Source organism: Nerophis ophidion, linkage group LG07 (assembly GCF_033978795.1).
Source record: "Nerophis ophidion isolate RoL-2023_Sa linkage group LG07, RoL_Noph_v1.0, whole genome shotgun sequence".
Lineage (NCBI taxonomy): Eukaryota > Metazoa > Chordata > Actinopteri > Syngnathiformes > Syngnathidae > Nerophis > Nerophis ophidion.
Window position 1 is genome coordinate 25,468,848 of NC_084617.1, and position 14,058 is coordinate 25,482,905.

Here is a 14,058-nt window from a genome sequence, read left to right on the forward strand (position 1 = left end):
CTTGGCAGAGTCCAACCCTCACTGGAAATGTGTTCGACTTACTGCCGGCAATGCGAACCAAGCTCTGGCACTGATCGTACAGGGAACGGACCGCCACAATAAGACAGTCCGATACCCCATACTCTCTGAGCACTCCCCACAGGACTTCCCGAGGGACACGGTCGAATGCCTTCTCCAAGTCCACAAAGCACATGTAGACTGGTTGGGCAAACTCCCATGCACCCTCAAGAACCCTGCCGAGAGTATAGAGCTGGTCCACAGTTCCACGACCAGGACGAAAACCACACTGTTCCTCCTGAATCCGAGGTTCGACTATCCGACGTAGCCTCCTCTCCAGTACACCTGAATAAACCTTACCGGGAAGGCTGAGGAGTGTGATCCCACGATAGTTATACATACATATATATATATATATATGTGTGTATGTATATATATATATATATATATATATATATATATATATATATATATATATATATATGTGTATATCTATATCTGTATAAATACCTGAACCCCATATATACCTCAAATTATCGATGCGAAAATGCATTTCTAGACAGTATGATTTGCCTGAACGGCTAGGAGACACGGAGACTAACAAGCCATAGAAAATGAATTAGAAAGGACATATTTATAAGAGTATATTTTTTATTTTAACCTGGGACTTCCCGCGGGCCGGATCCGTAGGGGGACCCTTGTCATAGTTCTTGTGAAATTTTTTTTTGGTTAATTAGACTAATCTAAAATTACATTTTTCATATTTTTCTGCAATATTTTCACAAATTATATGGATTTAAAATACACATACTCATTGATCCAACACACTGTAGAGTAGTTACAAAACATGGTCACCCTATACGCTCACTCGACCTTGCAGGTTTTATATGAAAACAATAATAATTCTACAGGGCTGAAGGGCGGAGTAGTTGTGCGAAGAATCAAGGAAGAGACAGATGATTATCGTTGAACAAATTATTGTATTGTGCAAGCAAGCGTCACAACAGGTTCTGCAGTATACACACCCGTAGGGAGGATCTGGCCAAATGATTCAGTTTATCCCCTCCCACAACCATCTCTTAAATGGGAATTGCACTTTTTTTGTAATTTTTTTATTTTGCCTATCATTAAGAGAGAAAAGAAGAAAAAATGTTTTTTTGTAACAATCAGCTTGTTCTAGGTGGCTAGCAATGCTGCTAATGGGAGCAATCAATTCTACCGCTAAATCAATTTAAAAATACATTCAACAACCGCCACCAATACTTCATTTACGTTCCGTAACCTTTATAATAACCAAACTGTAATGAGGTTGTTATTGTAAGAACGAACACTGAGGAACTCTTTTTCTAGCGTAGTGACACATCGGCGTTCTATGGTATTATCCGTAAAAGCTAACTACGGCTCGAGATAAGCTAGCTTCTACGTCAACATGAAACGCGTTTGAGTTTTAATACATAACACAATGCGATAAAACACCAATCTGTACTGACTGAAAAACATGAACAATCATATTACAGTGCCTGTAAAGTATTATTTCATGGTTTGTTTGTACACAGTTAGCTATACAGCACAGATAGATAGATACTACTTTATGGATTCCTTCAGTATAGTTCCCTCAGGAAAATTAAAAATGTACTGTAGATGTAATAACATGCATGAAGTGCTGCGTGTGTCATGATCATTATAAAGTGTGACTCACTGGATGGAGCGTTGTTTGTTTGGTCCAGCTGGCCGGTGATGTTTTTTGTGGTTAATTTGAGGTAAGCACGCTGCTAACGTCAAAATACCATATTTTTATGACTATAATGCGCATTTAAAATCTTTTCATTTTCTCAAAAATCGACAGTGCGCCTTATAGTCCGGTGCGCTAAATGTACGGAATAATTGTGGTTGGTGTAATGCAGTGGTTCTCAAGCTTTTTTTGTCATCCCCCACTTTGGACAAGGGGGAGTTTTCAAGCCCCACCTGCCCCCATCGTCCCAACAGAACGCTAATGCCAAGCTGAACATTTTCAAATTTATTGAACATCAAGTAACATCAAGTTGTATACACTCAAACTCAATAACATAAAATAACATCAAGTTCAATAATAAATAAAATAACTTGCATCAAGTTCAATACTAAATAAAACAAAAGTGTTGTAACTTGCAACAAGATCAATAATAAATCAAATAAAAGTGTTATAACTTCCATCAAGTCCAATAATAAATCAAATAACTTGCATCAAGTTCAATAATAAATCAAATAACTTGCATCAAGTTCAATAATAAATAAAACAAAAGTGTTATAACTTGCATCAAGTTCAATAATAAATCAATCAAATAACTTGCATCAAGTTCAATAATAAATCAAACAAAAGTGTTATAACTTGCATCAAGTTCAATAATAAATCAAATAAAAGTGTTATAACTTGCATCAAGTTCAATAATAAATCAAATAACTTGCATCAAGTTCCATAATAAATAAATTAAAAGTGCCACTTTTTCGTGTTTTGATAAAATTTACCGCGCTCACAACATCTCTTAAAACCTCATTGAGTTCGGGGCTGAGCTGCCTTGACGCGAGTGCTTCCCGGTGAATGACGCAGTGTGTCCAATGCGCATTTGCCGCAACCCTCTTTATTAGAGCCTGTAGCCCGTTTCTTGACCCTGCCATGGTCTGTGCGCCATCAGAGCAAAAGCCCACACAGTTTTCCCATTTAAGGTCGTGTTCTTTGAGGAAACTGTCTATTATCTTGAACAGCTCATCAGCTGTGGCTCTATGTTTTATGTATTTCCAAAACAGTAAATCCTCGCACAATGACTTGCCATTCACAAAGCGGACGTATGCGATGAGCAGGCAGTCTTTATTGCTGTCAGTAGCTTCGTCCACTTGTAAAGCAAAACGAGTCTATTTTAATTTGTCTACGACAGGGGTCGGCAACCTTTACCACTCAAAGAGCCATTTTGACCCATTTCACAAATTAAAGAAAACAATGGGAGCCACAAAACTATTTTGAAATTTAAAATGAAATAACACTGTCTAATCCCCCTCTGATCCACACAATTTCCCCCTCTGTCTTCCTTTTTTTTCTCTTTCTATCCCTTGCTGCTCCAGCTCGGCTGCACCAACTGATAATATAAATAAATTTAGTAAAGTCAAATTTAAATACGGCAACGAGAGAAGTATTCTACACTTCTCTTCTGTAAAGTAAATGTGAACAGCAGATATAGGCATCTACATCAACTATATGATTTGCCTGGGAAGCTGGACAGGACAAAATAATTACAAAATAAGATAAAAATAAAAAAATTAAAAATTAAATAACACTGCATATAAAGTTTTCTTTTTTCTTTGTGCTATGTATAAACAAACTATGACGGGTTACGTTTATGAAATCAATGAACGACTGCAGAAAAAATGAAATAAAATGTCTGCATGCAACAAAACGTTTTAACTCCGAAAAAGACGTCGGGTTGAGGTTAAGTAAAATAATTTATGTCTATTTTAGTCCTCCTTGTAGTAATGACAAAAAAACGCCAAACTTGAATTATTCACTCGGAGAGAATCAAAAATGCCGTAAAATGTCTATTTCACTGAACAATTAAAAAATGTGAATATATGCAAAATTATAGGAAATTACAATATGTATCATACGTGGTCAATGTGATTTCTGCTCCTGAACCGCAGAGCACTGCGTCTACACATCGGGGATGTATGACGTCACCATTATCTTCACACAGGATTGTAAACTCTCATCTGTGAGGCGTGTGCCATGTTTGTTTTTAATAAAGTTCATGTTGGAAAACACCTGCTCACATACATACTGTATGTGGATCCAAATATGGACAGGACTCCAAGTGCATACTTTTTCATGTTCACATAAAAGTCGGGGATAGCGTTCCAAGTTTCGAACACAAGTTTGTCGGGTTTGGGGAGGTTTTCAATATCACACTATTTGTGATTCTGAGCAACAACGGCATTCTGGCGTGAAACATCTTCAAGGTCCGCTGTCAGGCGCTTTAACTTGGACACCCACATGTCTCCGTCCTGCAGCAGCCGCCAGCTGCTGCAGGACGGAGACGCGCGCAGCCGTGGGCGTGTCCCGAGGTTTGACAAGCAGGATGACAAGCTGAGCTGGCCGTGACAAGCTGAGCCGCATCAGAGTGATCAAAGAGCCGCATGCAGCTCCGGAGCCGCCGGTTGCCAACCCCTGGTCTACGAGTTGTTCCTCAAGATCACTTGCAATGTCGCATATACGTCTCGCAACTGTGTCGTTTGACAGTGGGACAGCTCTTAATTTTGCTGCGCTTGTCTCGTCAAGCATGACTGACACCATGTCTATTGCAGCGGGGAGAATCAGCTGCTCAGCAAATGTGTGTGCTTTTTTGCATTGAGCAATTCTGTATGCAACTCTATATGAAGCCAATTTATCCATTGTGGTCATTAGCCTGCTACCCATCCGCGCGAAAGTTTGTTCCGCTCAGCCCCGCCCCCATTGGTTACTGTTGCGTCTGTCAAACTTTCGCTCCTACCTAGAAATTTAAAGCCTACAGGAAAAATAAGTAATTTACATTAATTTATATAGCAGATTTCACAGACAGAATCACAAAGTGATTTACAGTTTGTATAGAAAATGGGGTTGTAAAAAAAAAATCTAAGAATATAAAAAACAAAAAAATTAAAGTGAAATTTCCTCCCGTTCCTCACGCCCCACCTGTCATGTCTCTATTCCCCACCAGTGGGGCGCGCCCCACACTTTGAGAAACGCTGGTGTAATGATAACTGTGACCAGTATACGGCAGTCACACATAAGAGATACGTATAGATCGCAAGATGATGCAAGTAAACAACACCAAAACTTAAAATGTTTAAATGAGAATATAGAACATTACACTCAGCGCTCAAAAGTCTGCCAAAATGTTTTAGTACGACTTTGGTAAGCTACGAAGCCGCACCACTTGATGGATTGTCGGAGCATTACGGCTACTGTAGTCAGACGTACTGTGCTTCAACATAGGAGTGTCATGATCCGTGGTCTGGATCATGTTTAGTTTAGTTATTTTCTGTCAGTTTGGACTCCCTTTGTTGTTTGTGCACCTTTTGAATTAGTTTGGTCACCATGGTAACGTATTAATTTCACCTGCTGCGGGTTCCAGACGCACACCTGTTTTTGTTAATTACTTTCCTATTTAAGCCTGCCTTGTCCCGTCAGTCAGTCTTGGTCCCTTGTTTGCGGTGAGCAACAATCACGTACGCTATTCTTGTTTCCTAAACCTGTGCTAGTGTTAGCCTTAGCTTCCGTGCGTTCGGCACGCGTTTCTTTTGTGTATTTTGTCTGTTTTGTACCAGTGTTTTTGTTATTAAATCATCTTACCTTTACGTTGTTGTCCGGAGTGTCCATGTTTGCACTGGAGGAACGATCCCGCAGTAAAATGCGACCCACACGTGACAAGGAGTATTATTATGGTGAGTGTACAAGGACCGCAAAATGATTCCTATTAGGAGACATATTATCCGGCGATTGTTTTGCAATATTATGCAAAACCAATTTTTCTTACCTTCTGGTTCTGTACCTGCTGATCTGTATTTGGGATCTGCATAAGTCCTGAAAATTGTAGTCCGCCGTAGTTAATAAGCTTTTTCTTTTTCTGTATCTTTTTGTCATGGGACATTCATCCTCCACTGTTGCCATTTCTAATATAAAGTAGTAAAACATTTTTACTTATATATGTCAGTAGACTTGCTATGGAAGCGCTAAAAACTATCGGTATAGTGGGTTTACATTATTCACCCAAGAGTTTCTGTCAGACAGTTTTTCATGGGACACATTTCCGGCGTTGTTGTTGCACTATTGAGCCATTGATAAGGACATGCTGCCACGTCATTCATTTAAGTAAAGTCTGAATGTTATTAAAACAGTTAGCTCCATCTTTTGACGCTTGTCCGACTCCCGTCCATGCATGCAACAAAACGTTTTAACAACAAAGATGACGGGGAGAAGACGCTGTCGAAGTGGAGGCACGTACAAACCCCGTTTCCATATAAGTTGGGAAATTGGGTTAGATGTAAATATAAACGGAATTCAATGATTTGCAAATCCTTTTCAACCCATATTACATTGAATGCACTACAAACACAAGATATTTAATGTTCAAACTCATAAACTTTATTTTTTTTTGCAAATAATAATTAACTTAGAATTTCATGGCTGCAACATGTGCCAAAGTAATTGGGAAAGGGCATGTTCACCACTGTTACATCACCTTTTCTTTTAACAACACTCAATAAACGTTTGGGAACTGAGGAAACTAATTGTTGAAGCTTTGAAAGTGGAATTCTTTCCCATTTTTGTTTTATGTAGAGCTTAAGTCTTTCCACAGTCCGGGGTCTCCGCTGTCATATTTTACGCTTCATAACGCGCCACACATTTTCTATGGGAGACAGGTTTGGACTGCAGGCGGGCCAGGAAAGTACCCACACTCATTTTTTACGAAGCCACGCTGTTGTAACACGTGCTGAATGTGGCTTGGCATTGTCTTGCTGAAATTAGCAGGGGCGTCAATGAAAAAGACTGCGCTTGGATGGCAGCATATGTTGTTCCACAACCTGTATGTACCTTTCAGCATTAATGGTGCCTTCACAGATCTGTAAGTTACCCATGCCTTGGGCACTAATGCACCCCCATACCATCACAGATGCTGGCTTTAGAACTCTGTGCCGATAACAGTCTGGATGGTTCACTTATCCTTTGGTCCGGATGGCACGATGTTGAATATTTCCCCAAAATTTTTTAAATGTGTACTCGTCAGACCACAGAACACTTTTCCACTTTGCATCAGTCCATCTTAGATGATCTTGGGCCCAGAGAAGCTGGCAGCGTTTCTGGATGTTGTTGATAAATGGCTTTCGCTTTGCATAGTAGAGCTTTAACTTGTACTTACAGATGTAGCGACAAAGTGTATTTAGTGACAGTGGTTTTCTGAAGTGTTCCTGAGCCCATGTGGTGATATCCTTAAGAGATTGATGTCGGTTTTTGATACAGTGCTGTCTGAGGGATCGAAGGTCACGGTCATTCAATGTTGGTTTCCGGCCATGCCACTTACATGGAGTAATTTCTCCAGACCGTCTGAACCTTTTGATGATATTATGGACCATAGATGTTGAAATCCCTAAATTTCTTGCAATTGCACTTTGAGAAACATTGTTCTTAAACTGTTTGACTATTTGCTCTAGCAGTTGTGGACAAAAGGGTGTACCTCGCCCCGTCCTTTCTTGTGAAAGACTGAGCATTTTTTGGGAAGCTGTTTCTATACCCAATCATGGCACCCACCTGTTCCGAATTTGCCTGCACACCTGTGGGATGTAATTTGATAGTGCAACAGATACTACATTATCATTTCAGATAGCCAGTGGTAAGCAGTGCCAGCTATTGGTCAGCAGTATTTATTCCTCAATAACAAGGTGCCTATAGGACCTGTTTAAATCTAAAACACCATTTGACTTTTGGGTCCCCGCTCCATCTTTGAATCACTTTCCAGGTTTTCCTGGAATTTACATTCCCCTACGGTTCCACATTTCATGGTCTTCACACACTTTTTACAAAAATATGCTTCACTCCCTTTGATGAAAATGGCAAATAGTCGTGGAACCTCTTGCGAATGTTGAAAGTAAACGTTAAAAAAAATATTCTTATTTTCTTGTCAGAGCCGCTTCCGTCCCCACAGACACTGCAGGAAGTGTCCGTTCCCGTGGTGTCCAATGAACAGTGCAGCCAGACGTACAGCGTCATCACCACCAACATGATCTGTGCCGGACTCACGGAGGGGGGACGAGACTCGTGCCAGGTGACGTTACACCTTTATTTACTTCCATTTTCATTTAGATATAAGAGTCACAGTCACCCCCTGAGATAGAAAACGGGTATTACGTGACGACATTTCCCGAATTATTCATTAGCTGACTTCATGCTCCCATATTTTGTCTTTCTTTCTTATTCTCTAAATGTTCTAATATTTTTATAGTCCACACACATCCTGCAGCCTGTAAAAAGTCAGGCCTTCAAAATAAAAGCACACCAGTAAAACACGATAAATAACATATCTGTCATTGTATAGCTATTATTCAAAATTGAAGCTGCCTTTTTGAACTTAGCTTTGACTTCAGTGGTGGTTAGTAGTGATGTTTAAATGAGACCCCGGTGAGTGTGTGGCACACTCACTGCCTGTATTGACACTGTACTGATACATTTAGTGTTTCATACTGGTCTACCGCCATCTGCTGGAATAAAAAGGTCACTACATTTGACCTTGTCAGCAAATATAATAGGTTTTTTTTGGGGGGTTTTTTAAAACAGAAAATACCTGAAACATGCAACTCTGGTCAATGAGCCAAACAGTAACCAGGAAAAAAAGAAAATGTACCTAATTTATCGCCATGAGCGCAAAAAAATCCCACACTTTGTAATTTTTGGAATGTCAGTTCCATTTAGATCAATGATAGCGACAAAGGCTAATGTCAAACATGACACTCCTCAGTACAAGATGCCACTCATGGTTTGAATTAACCTTCCTGATGAACACAGTTCGGTACTTCACAGTTAAACCAATGAACAGATGTATCGGTCACATGTTTTTTCTTAAAGTGACACACCTGAAAATCCTTCATTTTCCAGAGAAATATCCCATATTTCGAAAAGGCAAATGTTGACAGCAACGGCCGACTTAATTTCACGGGTGTGTTTCTACCTGTCTGCAGGGCGACTCAGGCGGTCCCATGGTCAGCCTGAGTAACTTTACAACTAACGTAACTCGGTGGGTCCAAGGCGGCGTGGTGAGTTTCGGTATAGGATGCGCTCTGCCTGGCATACCGGGAGTCTACGCTCGAGTGTCTGAGTACCAGGATTGGATCACAGATCGCGTAGGCAGCGACGTGCCGGGCTTCGTTGACTTCAGAGCCAGCACAACCCCGACCATACCCCTGCCTTCAACCTCATCTGGCTTCTCCCTATTGGCTCCTCTGCTGCTCTCCCTTCTGCCAACCGTCCTCAGCGTCCCCATGCTGCTGTGAGGACGATATATTTATCAACCATCACAGTGAAAGTGCCTCATGTTACATAACAGGCAGCTGCTGTCAGCCATTATACTGTTTCATTGTTTCCATGTTACATCAAATCAGTCAAGTGTTGGTGAACTGATCCCAAATGAACACTTTGTTGAATAGGAGTTTACTTTCTATGATTTTGTCTTTGTTTTCCGTGCCAACTCGTCCCCAATGTTTGCACTGATGTTAAAAAAAAAATGTGTCACTCTTTTTACGCTTTTATCCAAGCTGTAGCTGTGCAGTGGGCACTTTAAATTGAAGCAGGACGATGAAGGATCCAATCGTGAGTCAGGGCATTTTGTCACAGTGCAATGTGTCGTATGATTTTTGCATTACTCGATTTTGGATGGCGTTTCTTGAAATAAATGATGTTGCTTATTTCCTTGTGATGTGGAAATATGGAATGTAAATAAACAATAAATAGGGCTTCACGATGGCAGAGGGGTTAGTGTGTCTGCCTCACGATAGATAGATAGATAGAGAGATAGTACTTTATTTATTCCTTCAGGAGAGTTCCTTAAGGAAAATCAATATTTTCAGCACAATCCCATTCAAGATCAGACAAAACATTACAGGGCGACAGATCAGGATCACTGACGGGTCTGCCGACTTCCGGCGCACCTTACAAAAAAGGTGAAATACAGGTAAAAAAAAAAAAAAAAGATTTAAATTAAATTAAAAAAAAAAAATCGGTCTAAGCCTGGGCCTCTGGAGAGGGGTCCAGACTGAGGCCAAGGGAAAAACAACTCATAGCCATAGTACACATCCCTCTTACATCAAACATCAAAGAAAACAAAGTGTTAGGACTTCGCATGGCTGCAGTTGTGTGACAGATAGATAGATAGATAGTACTTTATTGATTCCTTCAGGAGAGTTCCTTCAGGAAAATTAAAATTCCAGCAGCAGTGTACAGAGTTGAGATCAATTTAAAGAAAAAAGTAAAAAGTAAATAATGGGTGTTTAAAAGGAAACAAAATAGAGAAATATTACAAAAAGAATAAAAACAATGGGAATAACAATATAACAGTAAAATAAGAATATAACAAGACAAAGTAGGCAGTAGTGACCATGTTATGAAAACGTATTGCACTGTTAATGACCTCAAGTATGCAAGAATCCAGGAGAGCAGAAAGCAGGTAAGATGATTTTAATTTCATCAAAGTAAAAGATATAAACAGAAAGCAGTCTTGCATGGAGATGTTCCCAACATGGTTTTAACTTCGAGCACTGAGGAGTGCTCAAGTGAAACATAAATAGACCTATGTTGATTGACAGCAGCTGAGGACCGCTGCCAATCAACAGCAAGTGAGAGAAAAACAGAGCTCAGCTGAGTGAACAGGAAGTACAACAAAATAAGAGCACTGAACAGGAAATAAAGTACAAAACACGAAAAACCAACAGAAATTAAGTGACAGATTGTCACAGGACCTCCCCCTCAAGGAACAGATTCCAGATGTTCCCTAGAAGAAATGGAAAAAAAAATCCAACATTTAAGGGAGGGCGGAGGGAGGACTTGGCGGAGGGTCGCCAAACCCAATGTCCCCGCAGCCAGCGAGGAAGAGTCAAATGGCGGCGGCGCATTGAGCGCCGCCGGAACTGGAGCAGCGGGCGGCCACGGAACAGCCACATCATTGGCCGAAAAAGAGATGAGTGCATCCCGCGAGGAGGACGCCCAGGGCACGGCCACATCCGCGGCTGACGTGGAGGCGGGCGCGCTGAAGCAGGCCCGGAGACAGCAGACAAAGCGGCGGGGACTGTAGCCGAAACAGATACCTCTGCAGGAGGCGGCTGAGGAGCCGATGTTGGTGCCGGCATTGAAGCGGCAGACGTCATCAACGGCGTGGAAGCGACAGACGTCATCGGCGGCGTGGAAGCGACAGACGTCATCGGCGGCGTGGAAGCGACAGACGTCATCGGCGGCGTGGAAGCGGCAGACGTCATCGGCGGCGTGAAAGCGGCAGACGTCATCGGCGGCGTGAAAGCGGCAGACGTCATCGGTGGCGTGAAAGCGGCAGACGTCATCGGCGGCATGAAAGCGGCAGATGTCATCGGCGGCGTGAAAGCGGCAGACGTCATCAACGGCGTGGAAGCGACAGACGTCATCAACGGCGTGGAAGCGACAGACGTCATCGGCGGTGTTGAAGCGGCAGGCATCATCGGCGGTGTTGAAGCGGCAGGCGTCATCGGCGGCGTGAAAGTGGCAGATGTCATCGGCGGCGTGAAAACGGCTGATGAAGACGAAGGGGGAGGAGCCGCAAATACCGGCTGGGGAGCAGCAGATGCCGGCGGCGACGAAGCCCCGCGTGGTGCTGCCACTGGCGGCGTTGGATCTGTGTGTAATGCCGGCATTGGAACTCGGCGTGGAGCCGGCATTGGAGCGGTGCGTAATGCCGGCGTTGGAACGCTGCGTGGAGCTGGCGTTGGAGCTGTGCGAAAGCCCGCCAGGGACGTAGATGTCTCCGTGGAAGGAGACCCTGGCGGGGATGACAGCGGTGTGTGCCTGGCTGCACCGCAGTGTATAGTGGGCCCCCCTCCACTAGGTGGCTGCCAGACACCGTTCACACTTGCGGGAAGACGTGCCTGCTCGTCGGAGTCCCCCGGTGCGAAAACCAGGGACGGGTGGGAGGGGGCCAGGAGGAGGGACGAAGACACGTCCCGTGCCGAGTCCCAGCAGGACGACAAAAGCGACCTCACTGTGGGCTCTACTGGAGCTCTCGGCGAACCAAAAAAGAGAGCGGGAGCTGGCAAAAAGAGCAGCCGGGGAGCAGCCGCTGGAAGCTGCGTAGGAGCAGGGAGAAGCAGCTCAGCAGACGACGGGAAGGATGGCGGCGGCGGACGTGCCGGTCGGAGAGCCGCAGTCGGCGACGGAGCTGCAGGAGCCGCGAGACGTGAAGGAGGAAGCGGGCGCGCCGGTCGGTGAGCCGTAGCCGGCAGCGTTGCAGAGAGGAAGGATGGCGGTGGAGGACGCGCCGGTCGGAGAGCCGTAGCCGGTAGCGTTGCCGCGGGAGCCGCGAAGCATGCAGGAAGTGGCGGACGTGCTGGTCGGAGAGCCGTAGCCAGCCGTCGAGCCGAGAGGAAAGATGGCGGCGGGGGACGCGCCGGTCGGAAAGCCGAAGCCGGTGGCGTTGCCGCGGGGAGAGGGTCAGCGTCTGTAGGCTGGGACCGCACAAACCTGGCCTTCAAGTCCTCCAGGAATTGTGCGGTCCAAAACGTCGGCTGAGGATTGCCGACAGGGATTCTCGCGAGGTCACAATTTTCTGGCTCGAAGTTACTGTTAGGACTTCGCATGGCTGCAGTTGTGTGACCTCAAGTATGCAAGAATCCAGGAGAGCAGAAAGCAGGTAAGATGATTTTAATTTTATCAAAGTAAAAGATATAAACAGAAAGCAGTCTTGCATGGAGATGTTCCCAACATGGTTTTAACTTCGAGCACTGAGGAGTGCTCGAGTGAAACATAAATAGACCTATGTTGATTGACAGCAGCTGAGGACCGCTGCCAATCAACAGCAAGTGAGAGAAAAACAGTGCTCAGCTGAGGAAGTACAACAGGAAGTACAACAAAATAAGAGCACTGAACAGGAAATAAAGTACAAAACACGAAAAACCAACAGAAATTAAGTGACAGATTGTCACACAAAGGACATGAAAGACATTAAAGCAGCAGAGCTGATACAACCAGCCACTTCTACATACAGCTATGAATAAAAAGTAAAAGAAACATATACACTGCGGTGGCCTCTGCGGTGTTCCACGCTATCGTCTGCTGGGGTGGAGGGAGCTTGGCCAGAGACAGGAGCAGACCCAACAAAGCAACCAAGAGAGCCGACTCCACTCTCGGCCGCCAACCAACTCTCGGCCAGTGTCCAGTCCGCATGGATGAGCGAGGATACATCCAGGGAGACTGAGGTGTCCGATACCTGCTCATTCAGCCAAGACACTGTGAAGCTTGTCCGTCCCGGCGCTCAGTGCCAGCTCCGCAGTCCTGTCTCTTCATCCTCATCTACTCCAGTCTCTCCAAACGGACTCTGGTGTGGCAGAGATCCAGCAGCTGGTCTCCATGTCCAGTAGGCTCCCGGGAGGTAGATCGAGAAGTCCACAAAAACACAATAGAAAGATAAGGGATTTCCCAGAATTATCCTAGTAAATGTGTCTAAAAAAGTCCGGAATCGGTCCCAATGCAATCGCGTTTAGTTTTTTTTTTTTTTCTAGTCCGTCGCCATCAGTATCCTCAAACACAAATCTTTCATCCTCGCTCAAATTAATGGGGAAATTGTCGTTTTCTCGGTCCGAATAGCACTTTTTGTTGGAGGCTCCCATTAAAAACAATGTGAATATGTGAGGAGCCGTCAACATGTGACGTCATCGTCTGCGACTTCCGGTAGAGGCAGGGCATTTCTCTTAGCACAGAAATTTGCGAACTTTATCGTGGATGTTCTCTACTAAATCCTTTCAGCAAAAATATGGCAATATCGCAAAATGATCAAGTATGACGCATAGAATGGACCTGCTATCCCCGTTTAAATAAGAAAATCTCATTTCAGTAGGCTTTTAATGCTGAATGGTCCATACAGGTTTCGGAACAACATATGTTGTCATCCAAGCAACGTTATCATGGACGCCCCTGTTTATTTCAGCAAGACAATGTCAAGCCACGTGTTACAACAGGGTGGCTTCGTAGTAAAAGAGTGCGGGTACTTTCCTGGCCCGCCTGCAGTCCAGACCTGTCTCCCATCAAAAACGTGTGGCGCATCATGAAGCGTAAAATACGACAGCGGAGACCCCGGACTGTTGAACGACTGACGTTCTACATAAAACAAGAATGGGAGAGAATTCCACTTTCAAAGCTTCAACAATTAGTTTCCTCAGTTCCCAAACGTTTATTGAGTGTTGTCAAAAGAAAAGGTGATGTAACACAGTGGTGAACATGCCCTTTCCCAACTACTTTGGCACGTGTTGCGGCCATGAAATTCTAAGTTAATT

The 14,058-nt window shown here is 43.9% G+C and overlaps 1 protein-coding gene across 1 annotated transcript in view; it reads left to right on the top strand.

Annotated features, from left to right (window-relative positions):
• LOC133556132 (trypsin-1-like) overlaps positions 1–9,456 on the top strand; it is a 16,756-nt gene extending 7,300 nt beyond the window's left edge. The window contains exons 5-6 of the mRNA XM_061905762.1: positions 7,684–7,823; positions 8,734–9,456. Coding sequence (XP_061761746.1) covers positions 7,684–7,823; positions 8,734–9,045 — 452 coding nt within the window. The 3' untranslated portion in view covers positions 9,046–9,456. The remainder of the gene's footprint in view (positions 1–7,683; positions 7,824–8,733) is intronic.
• The last annotated feature ends 4,602 nt before the right edge of the window (positions 9,457–14,058 follow it).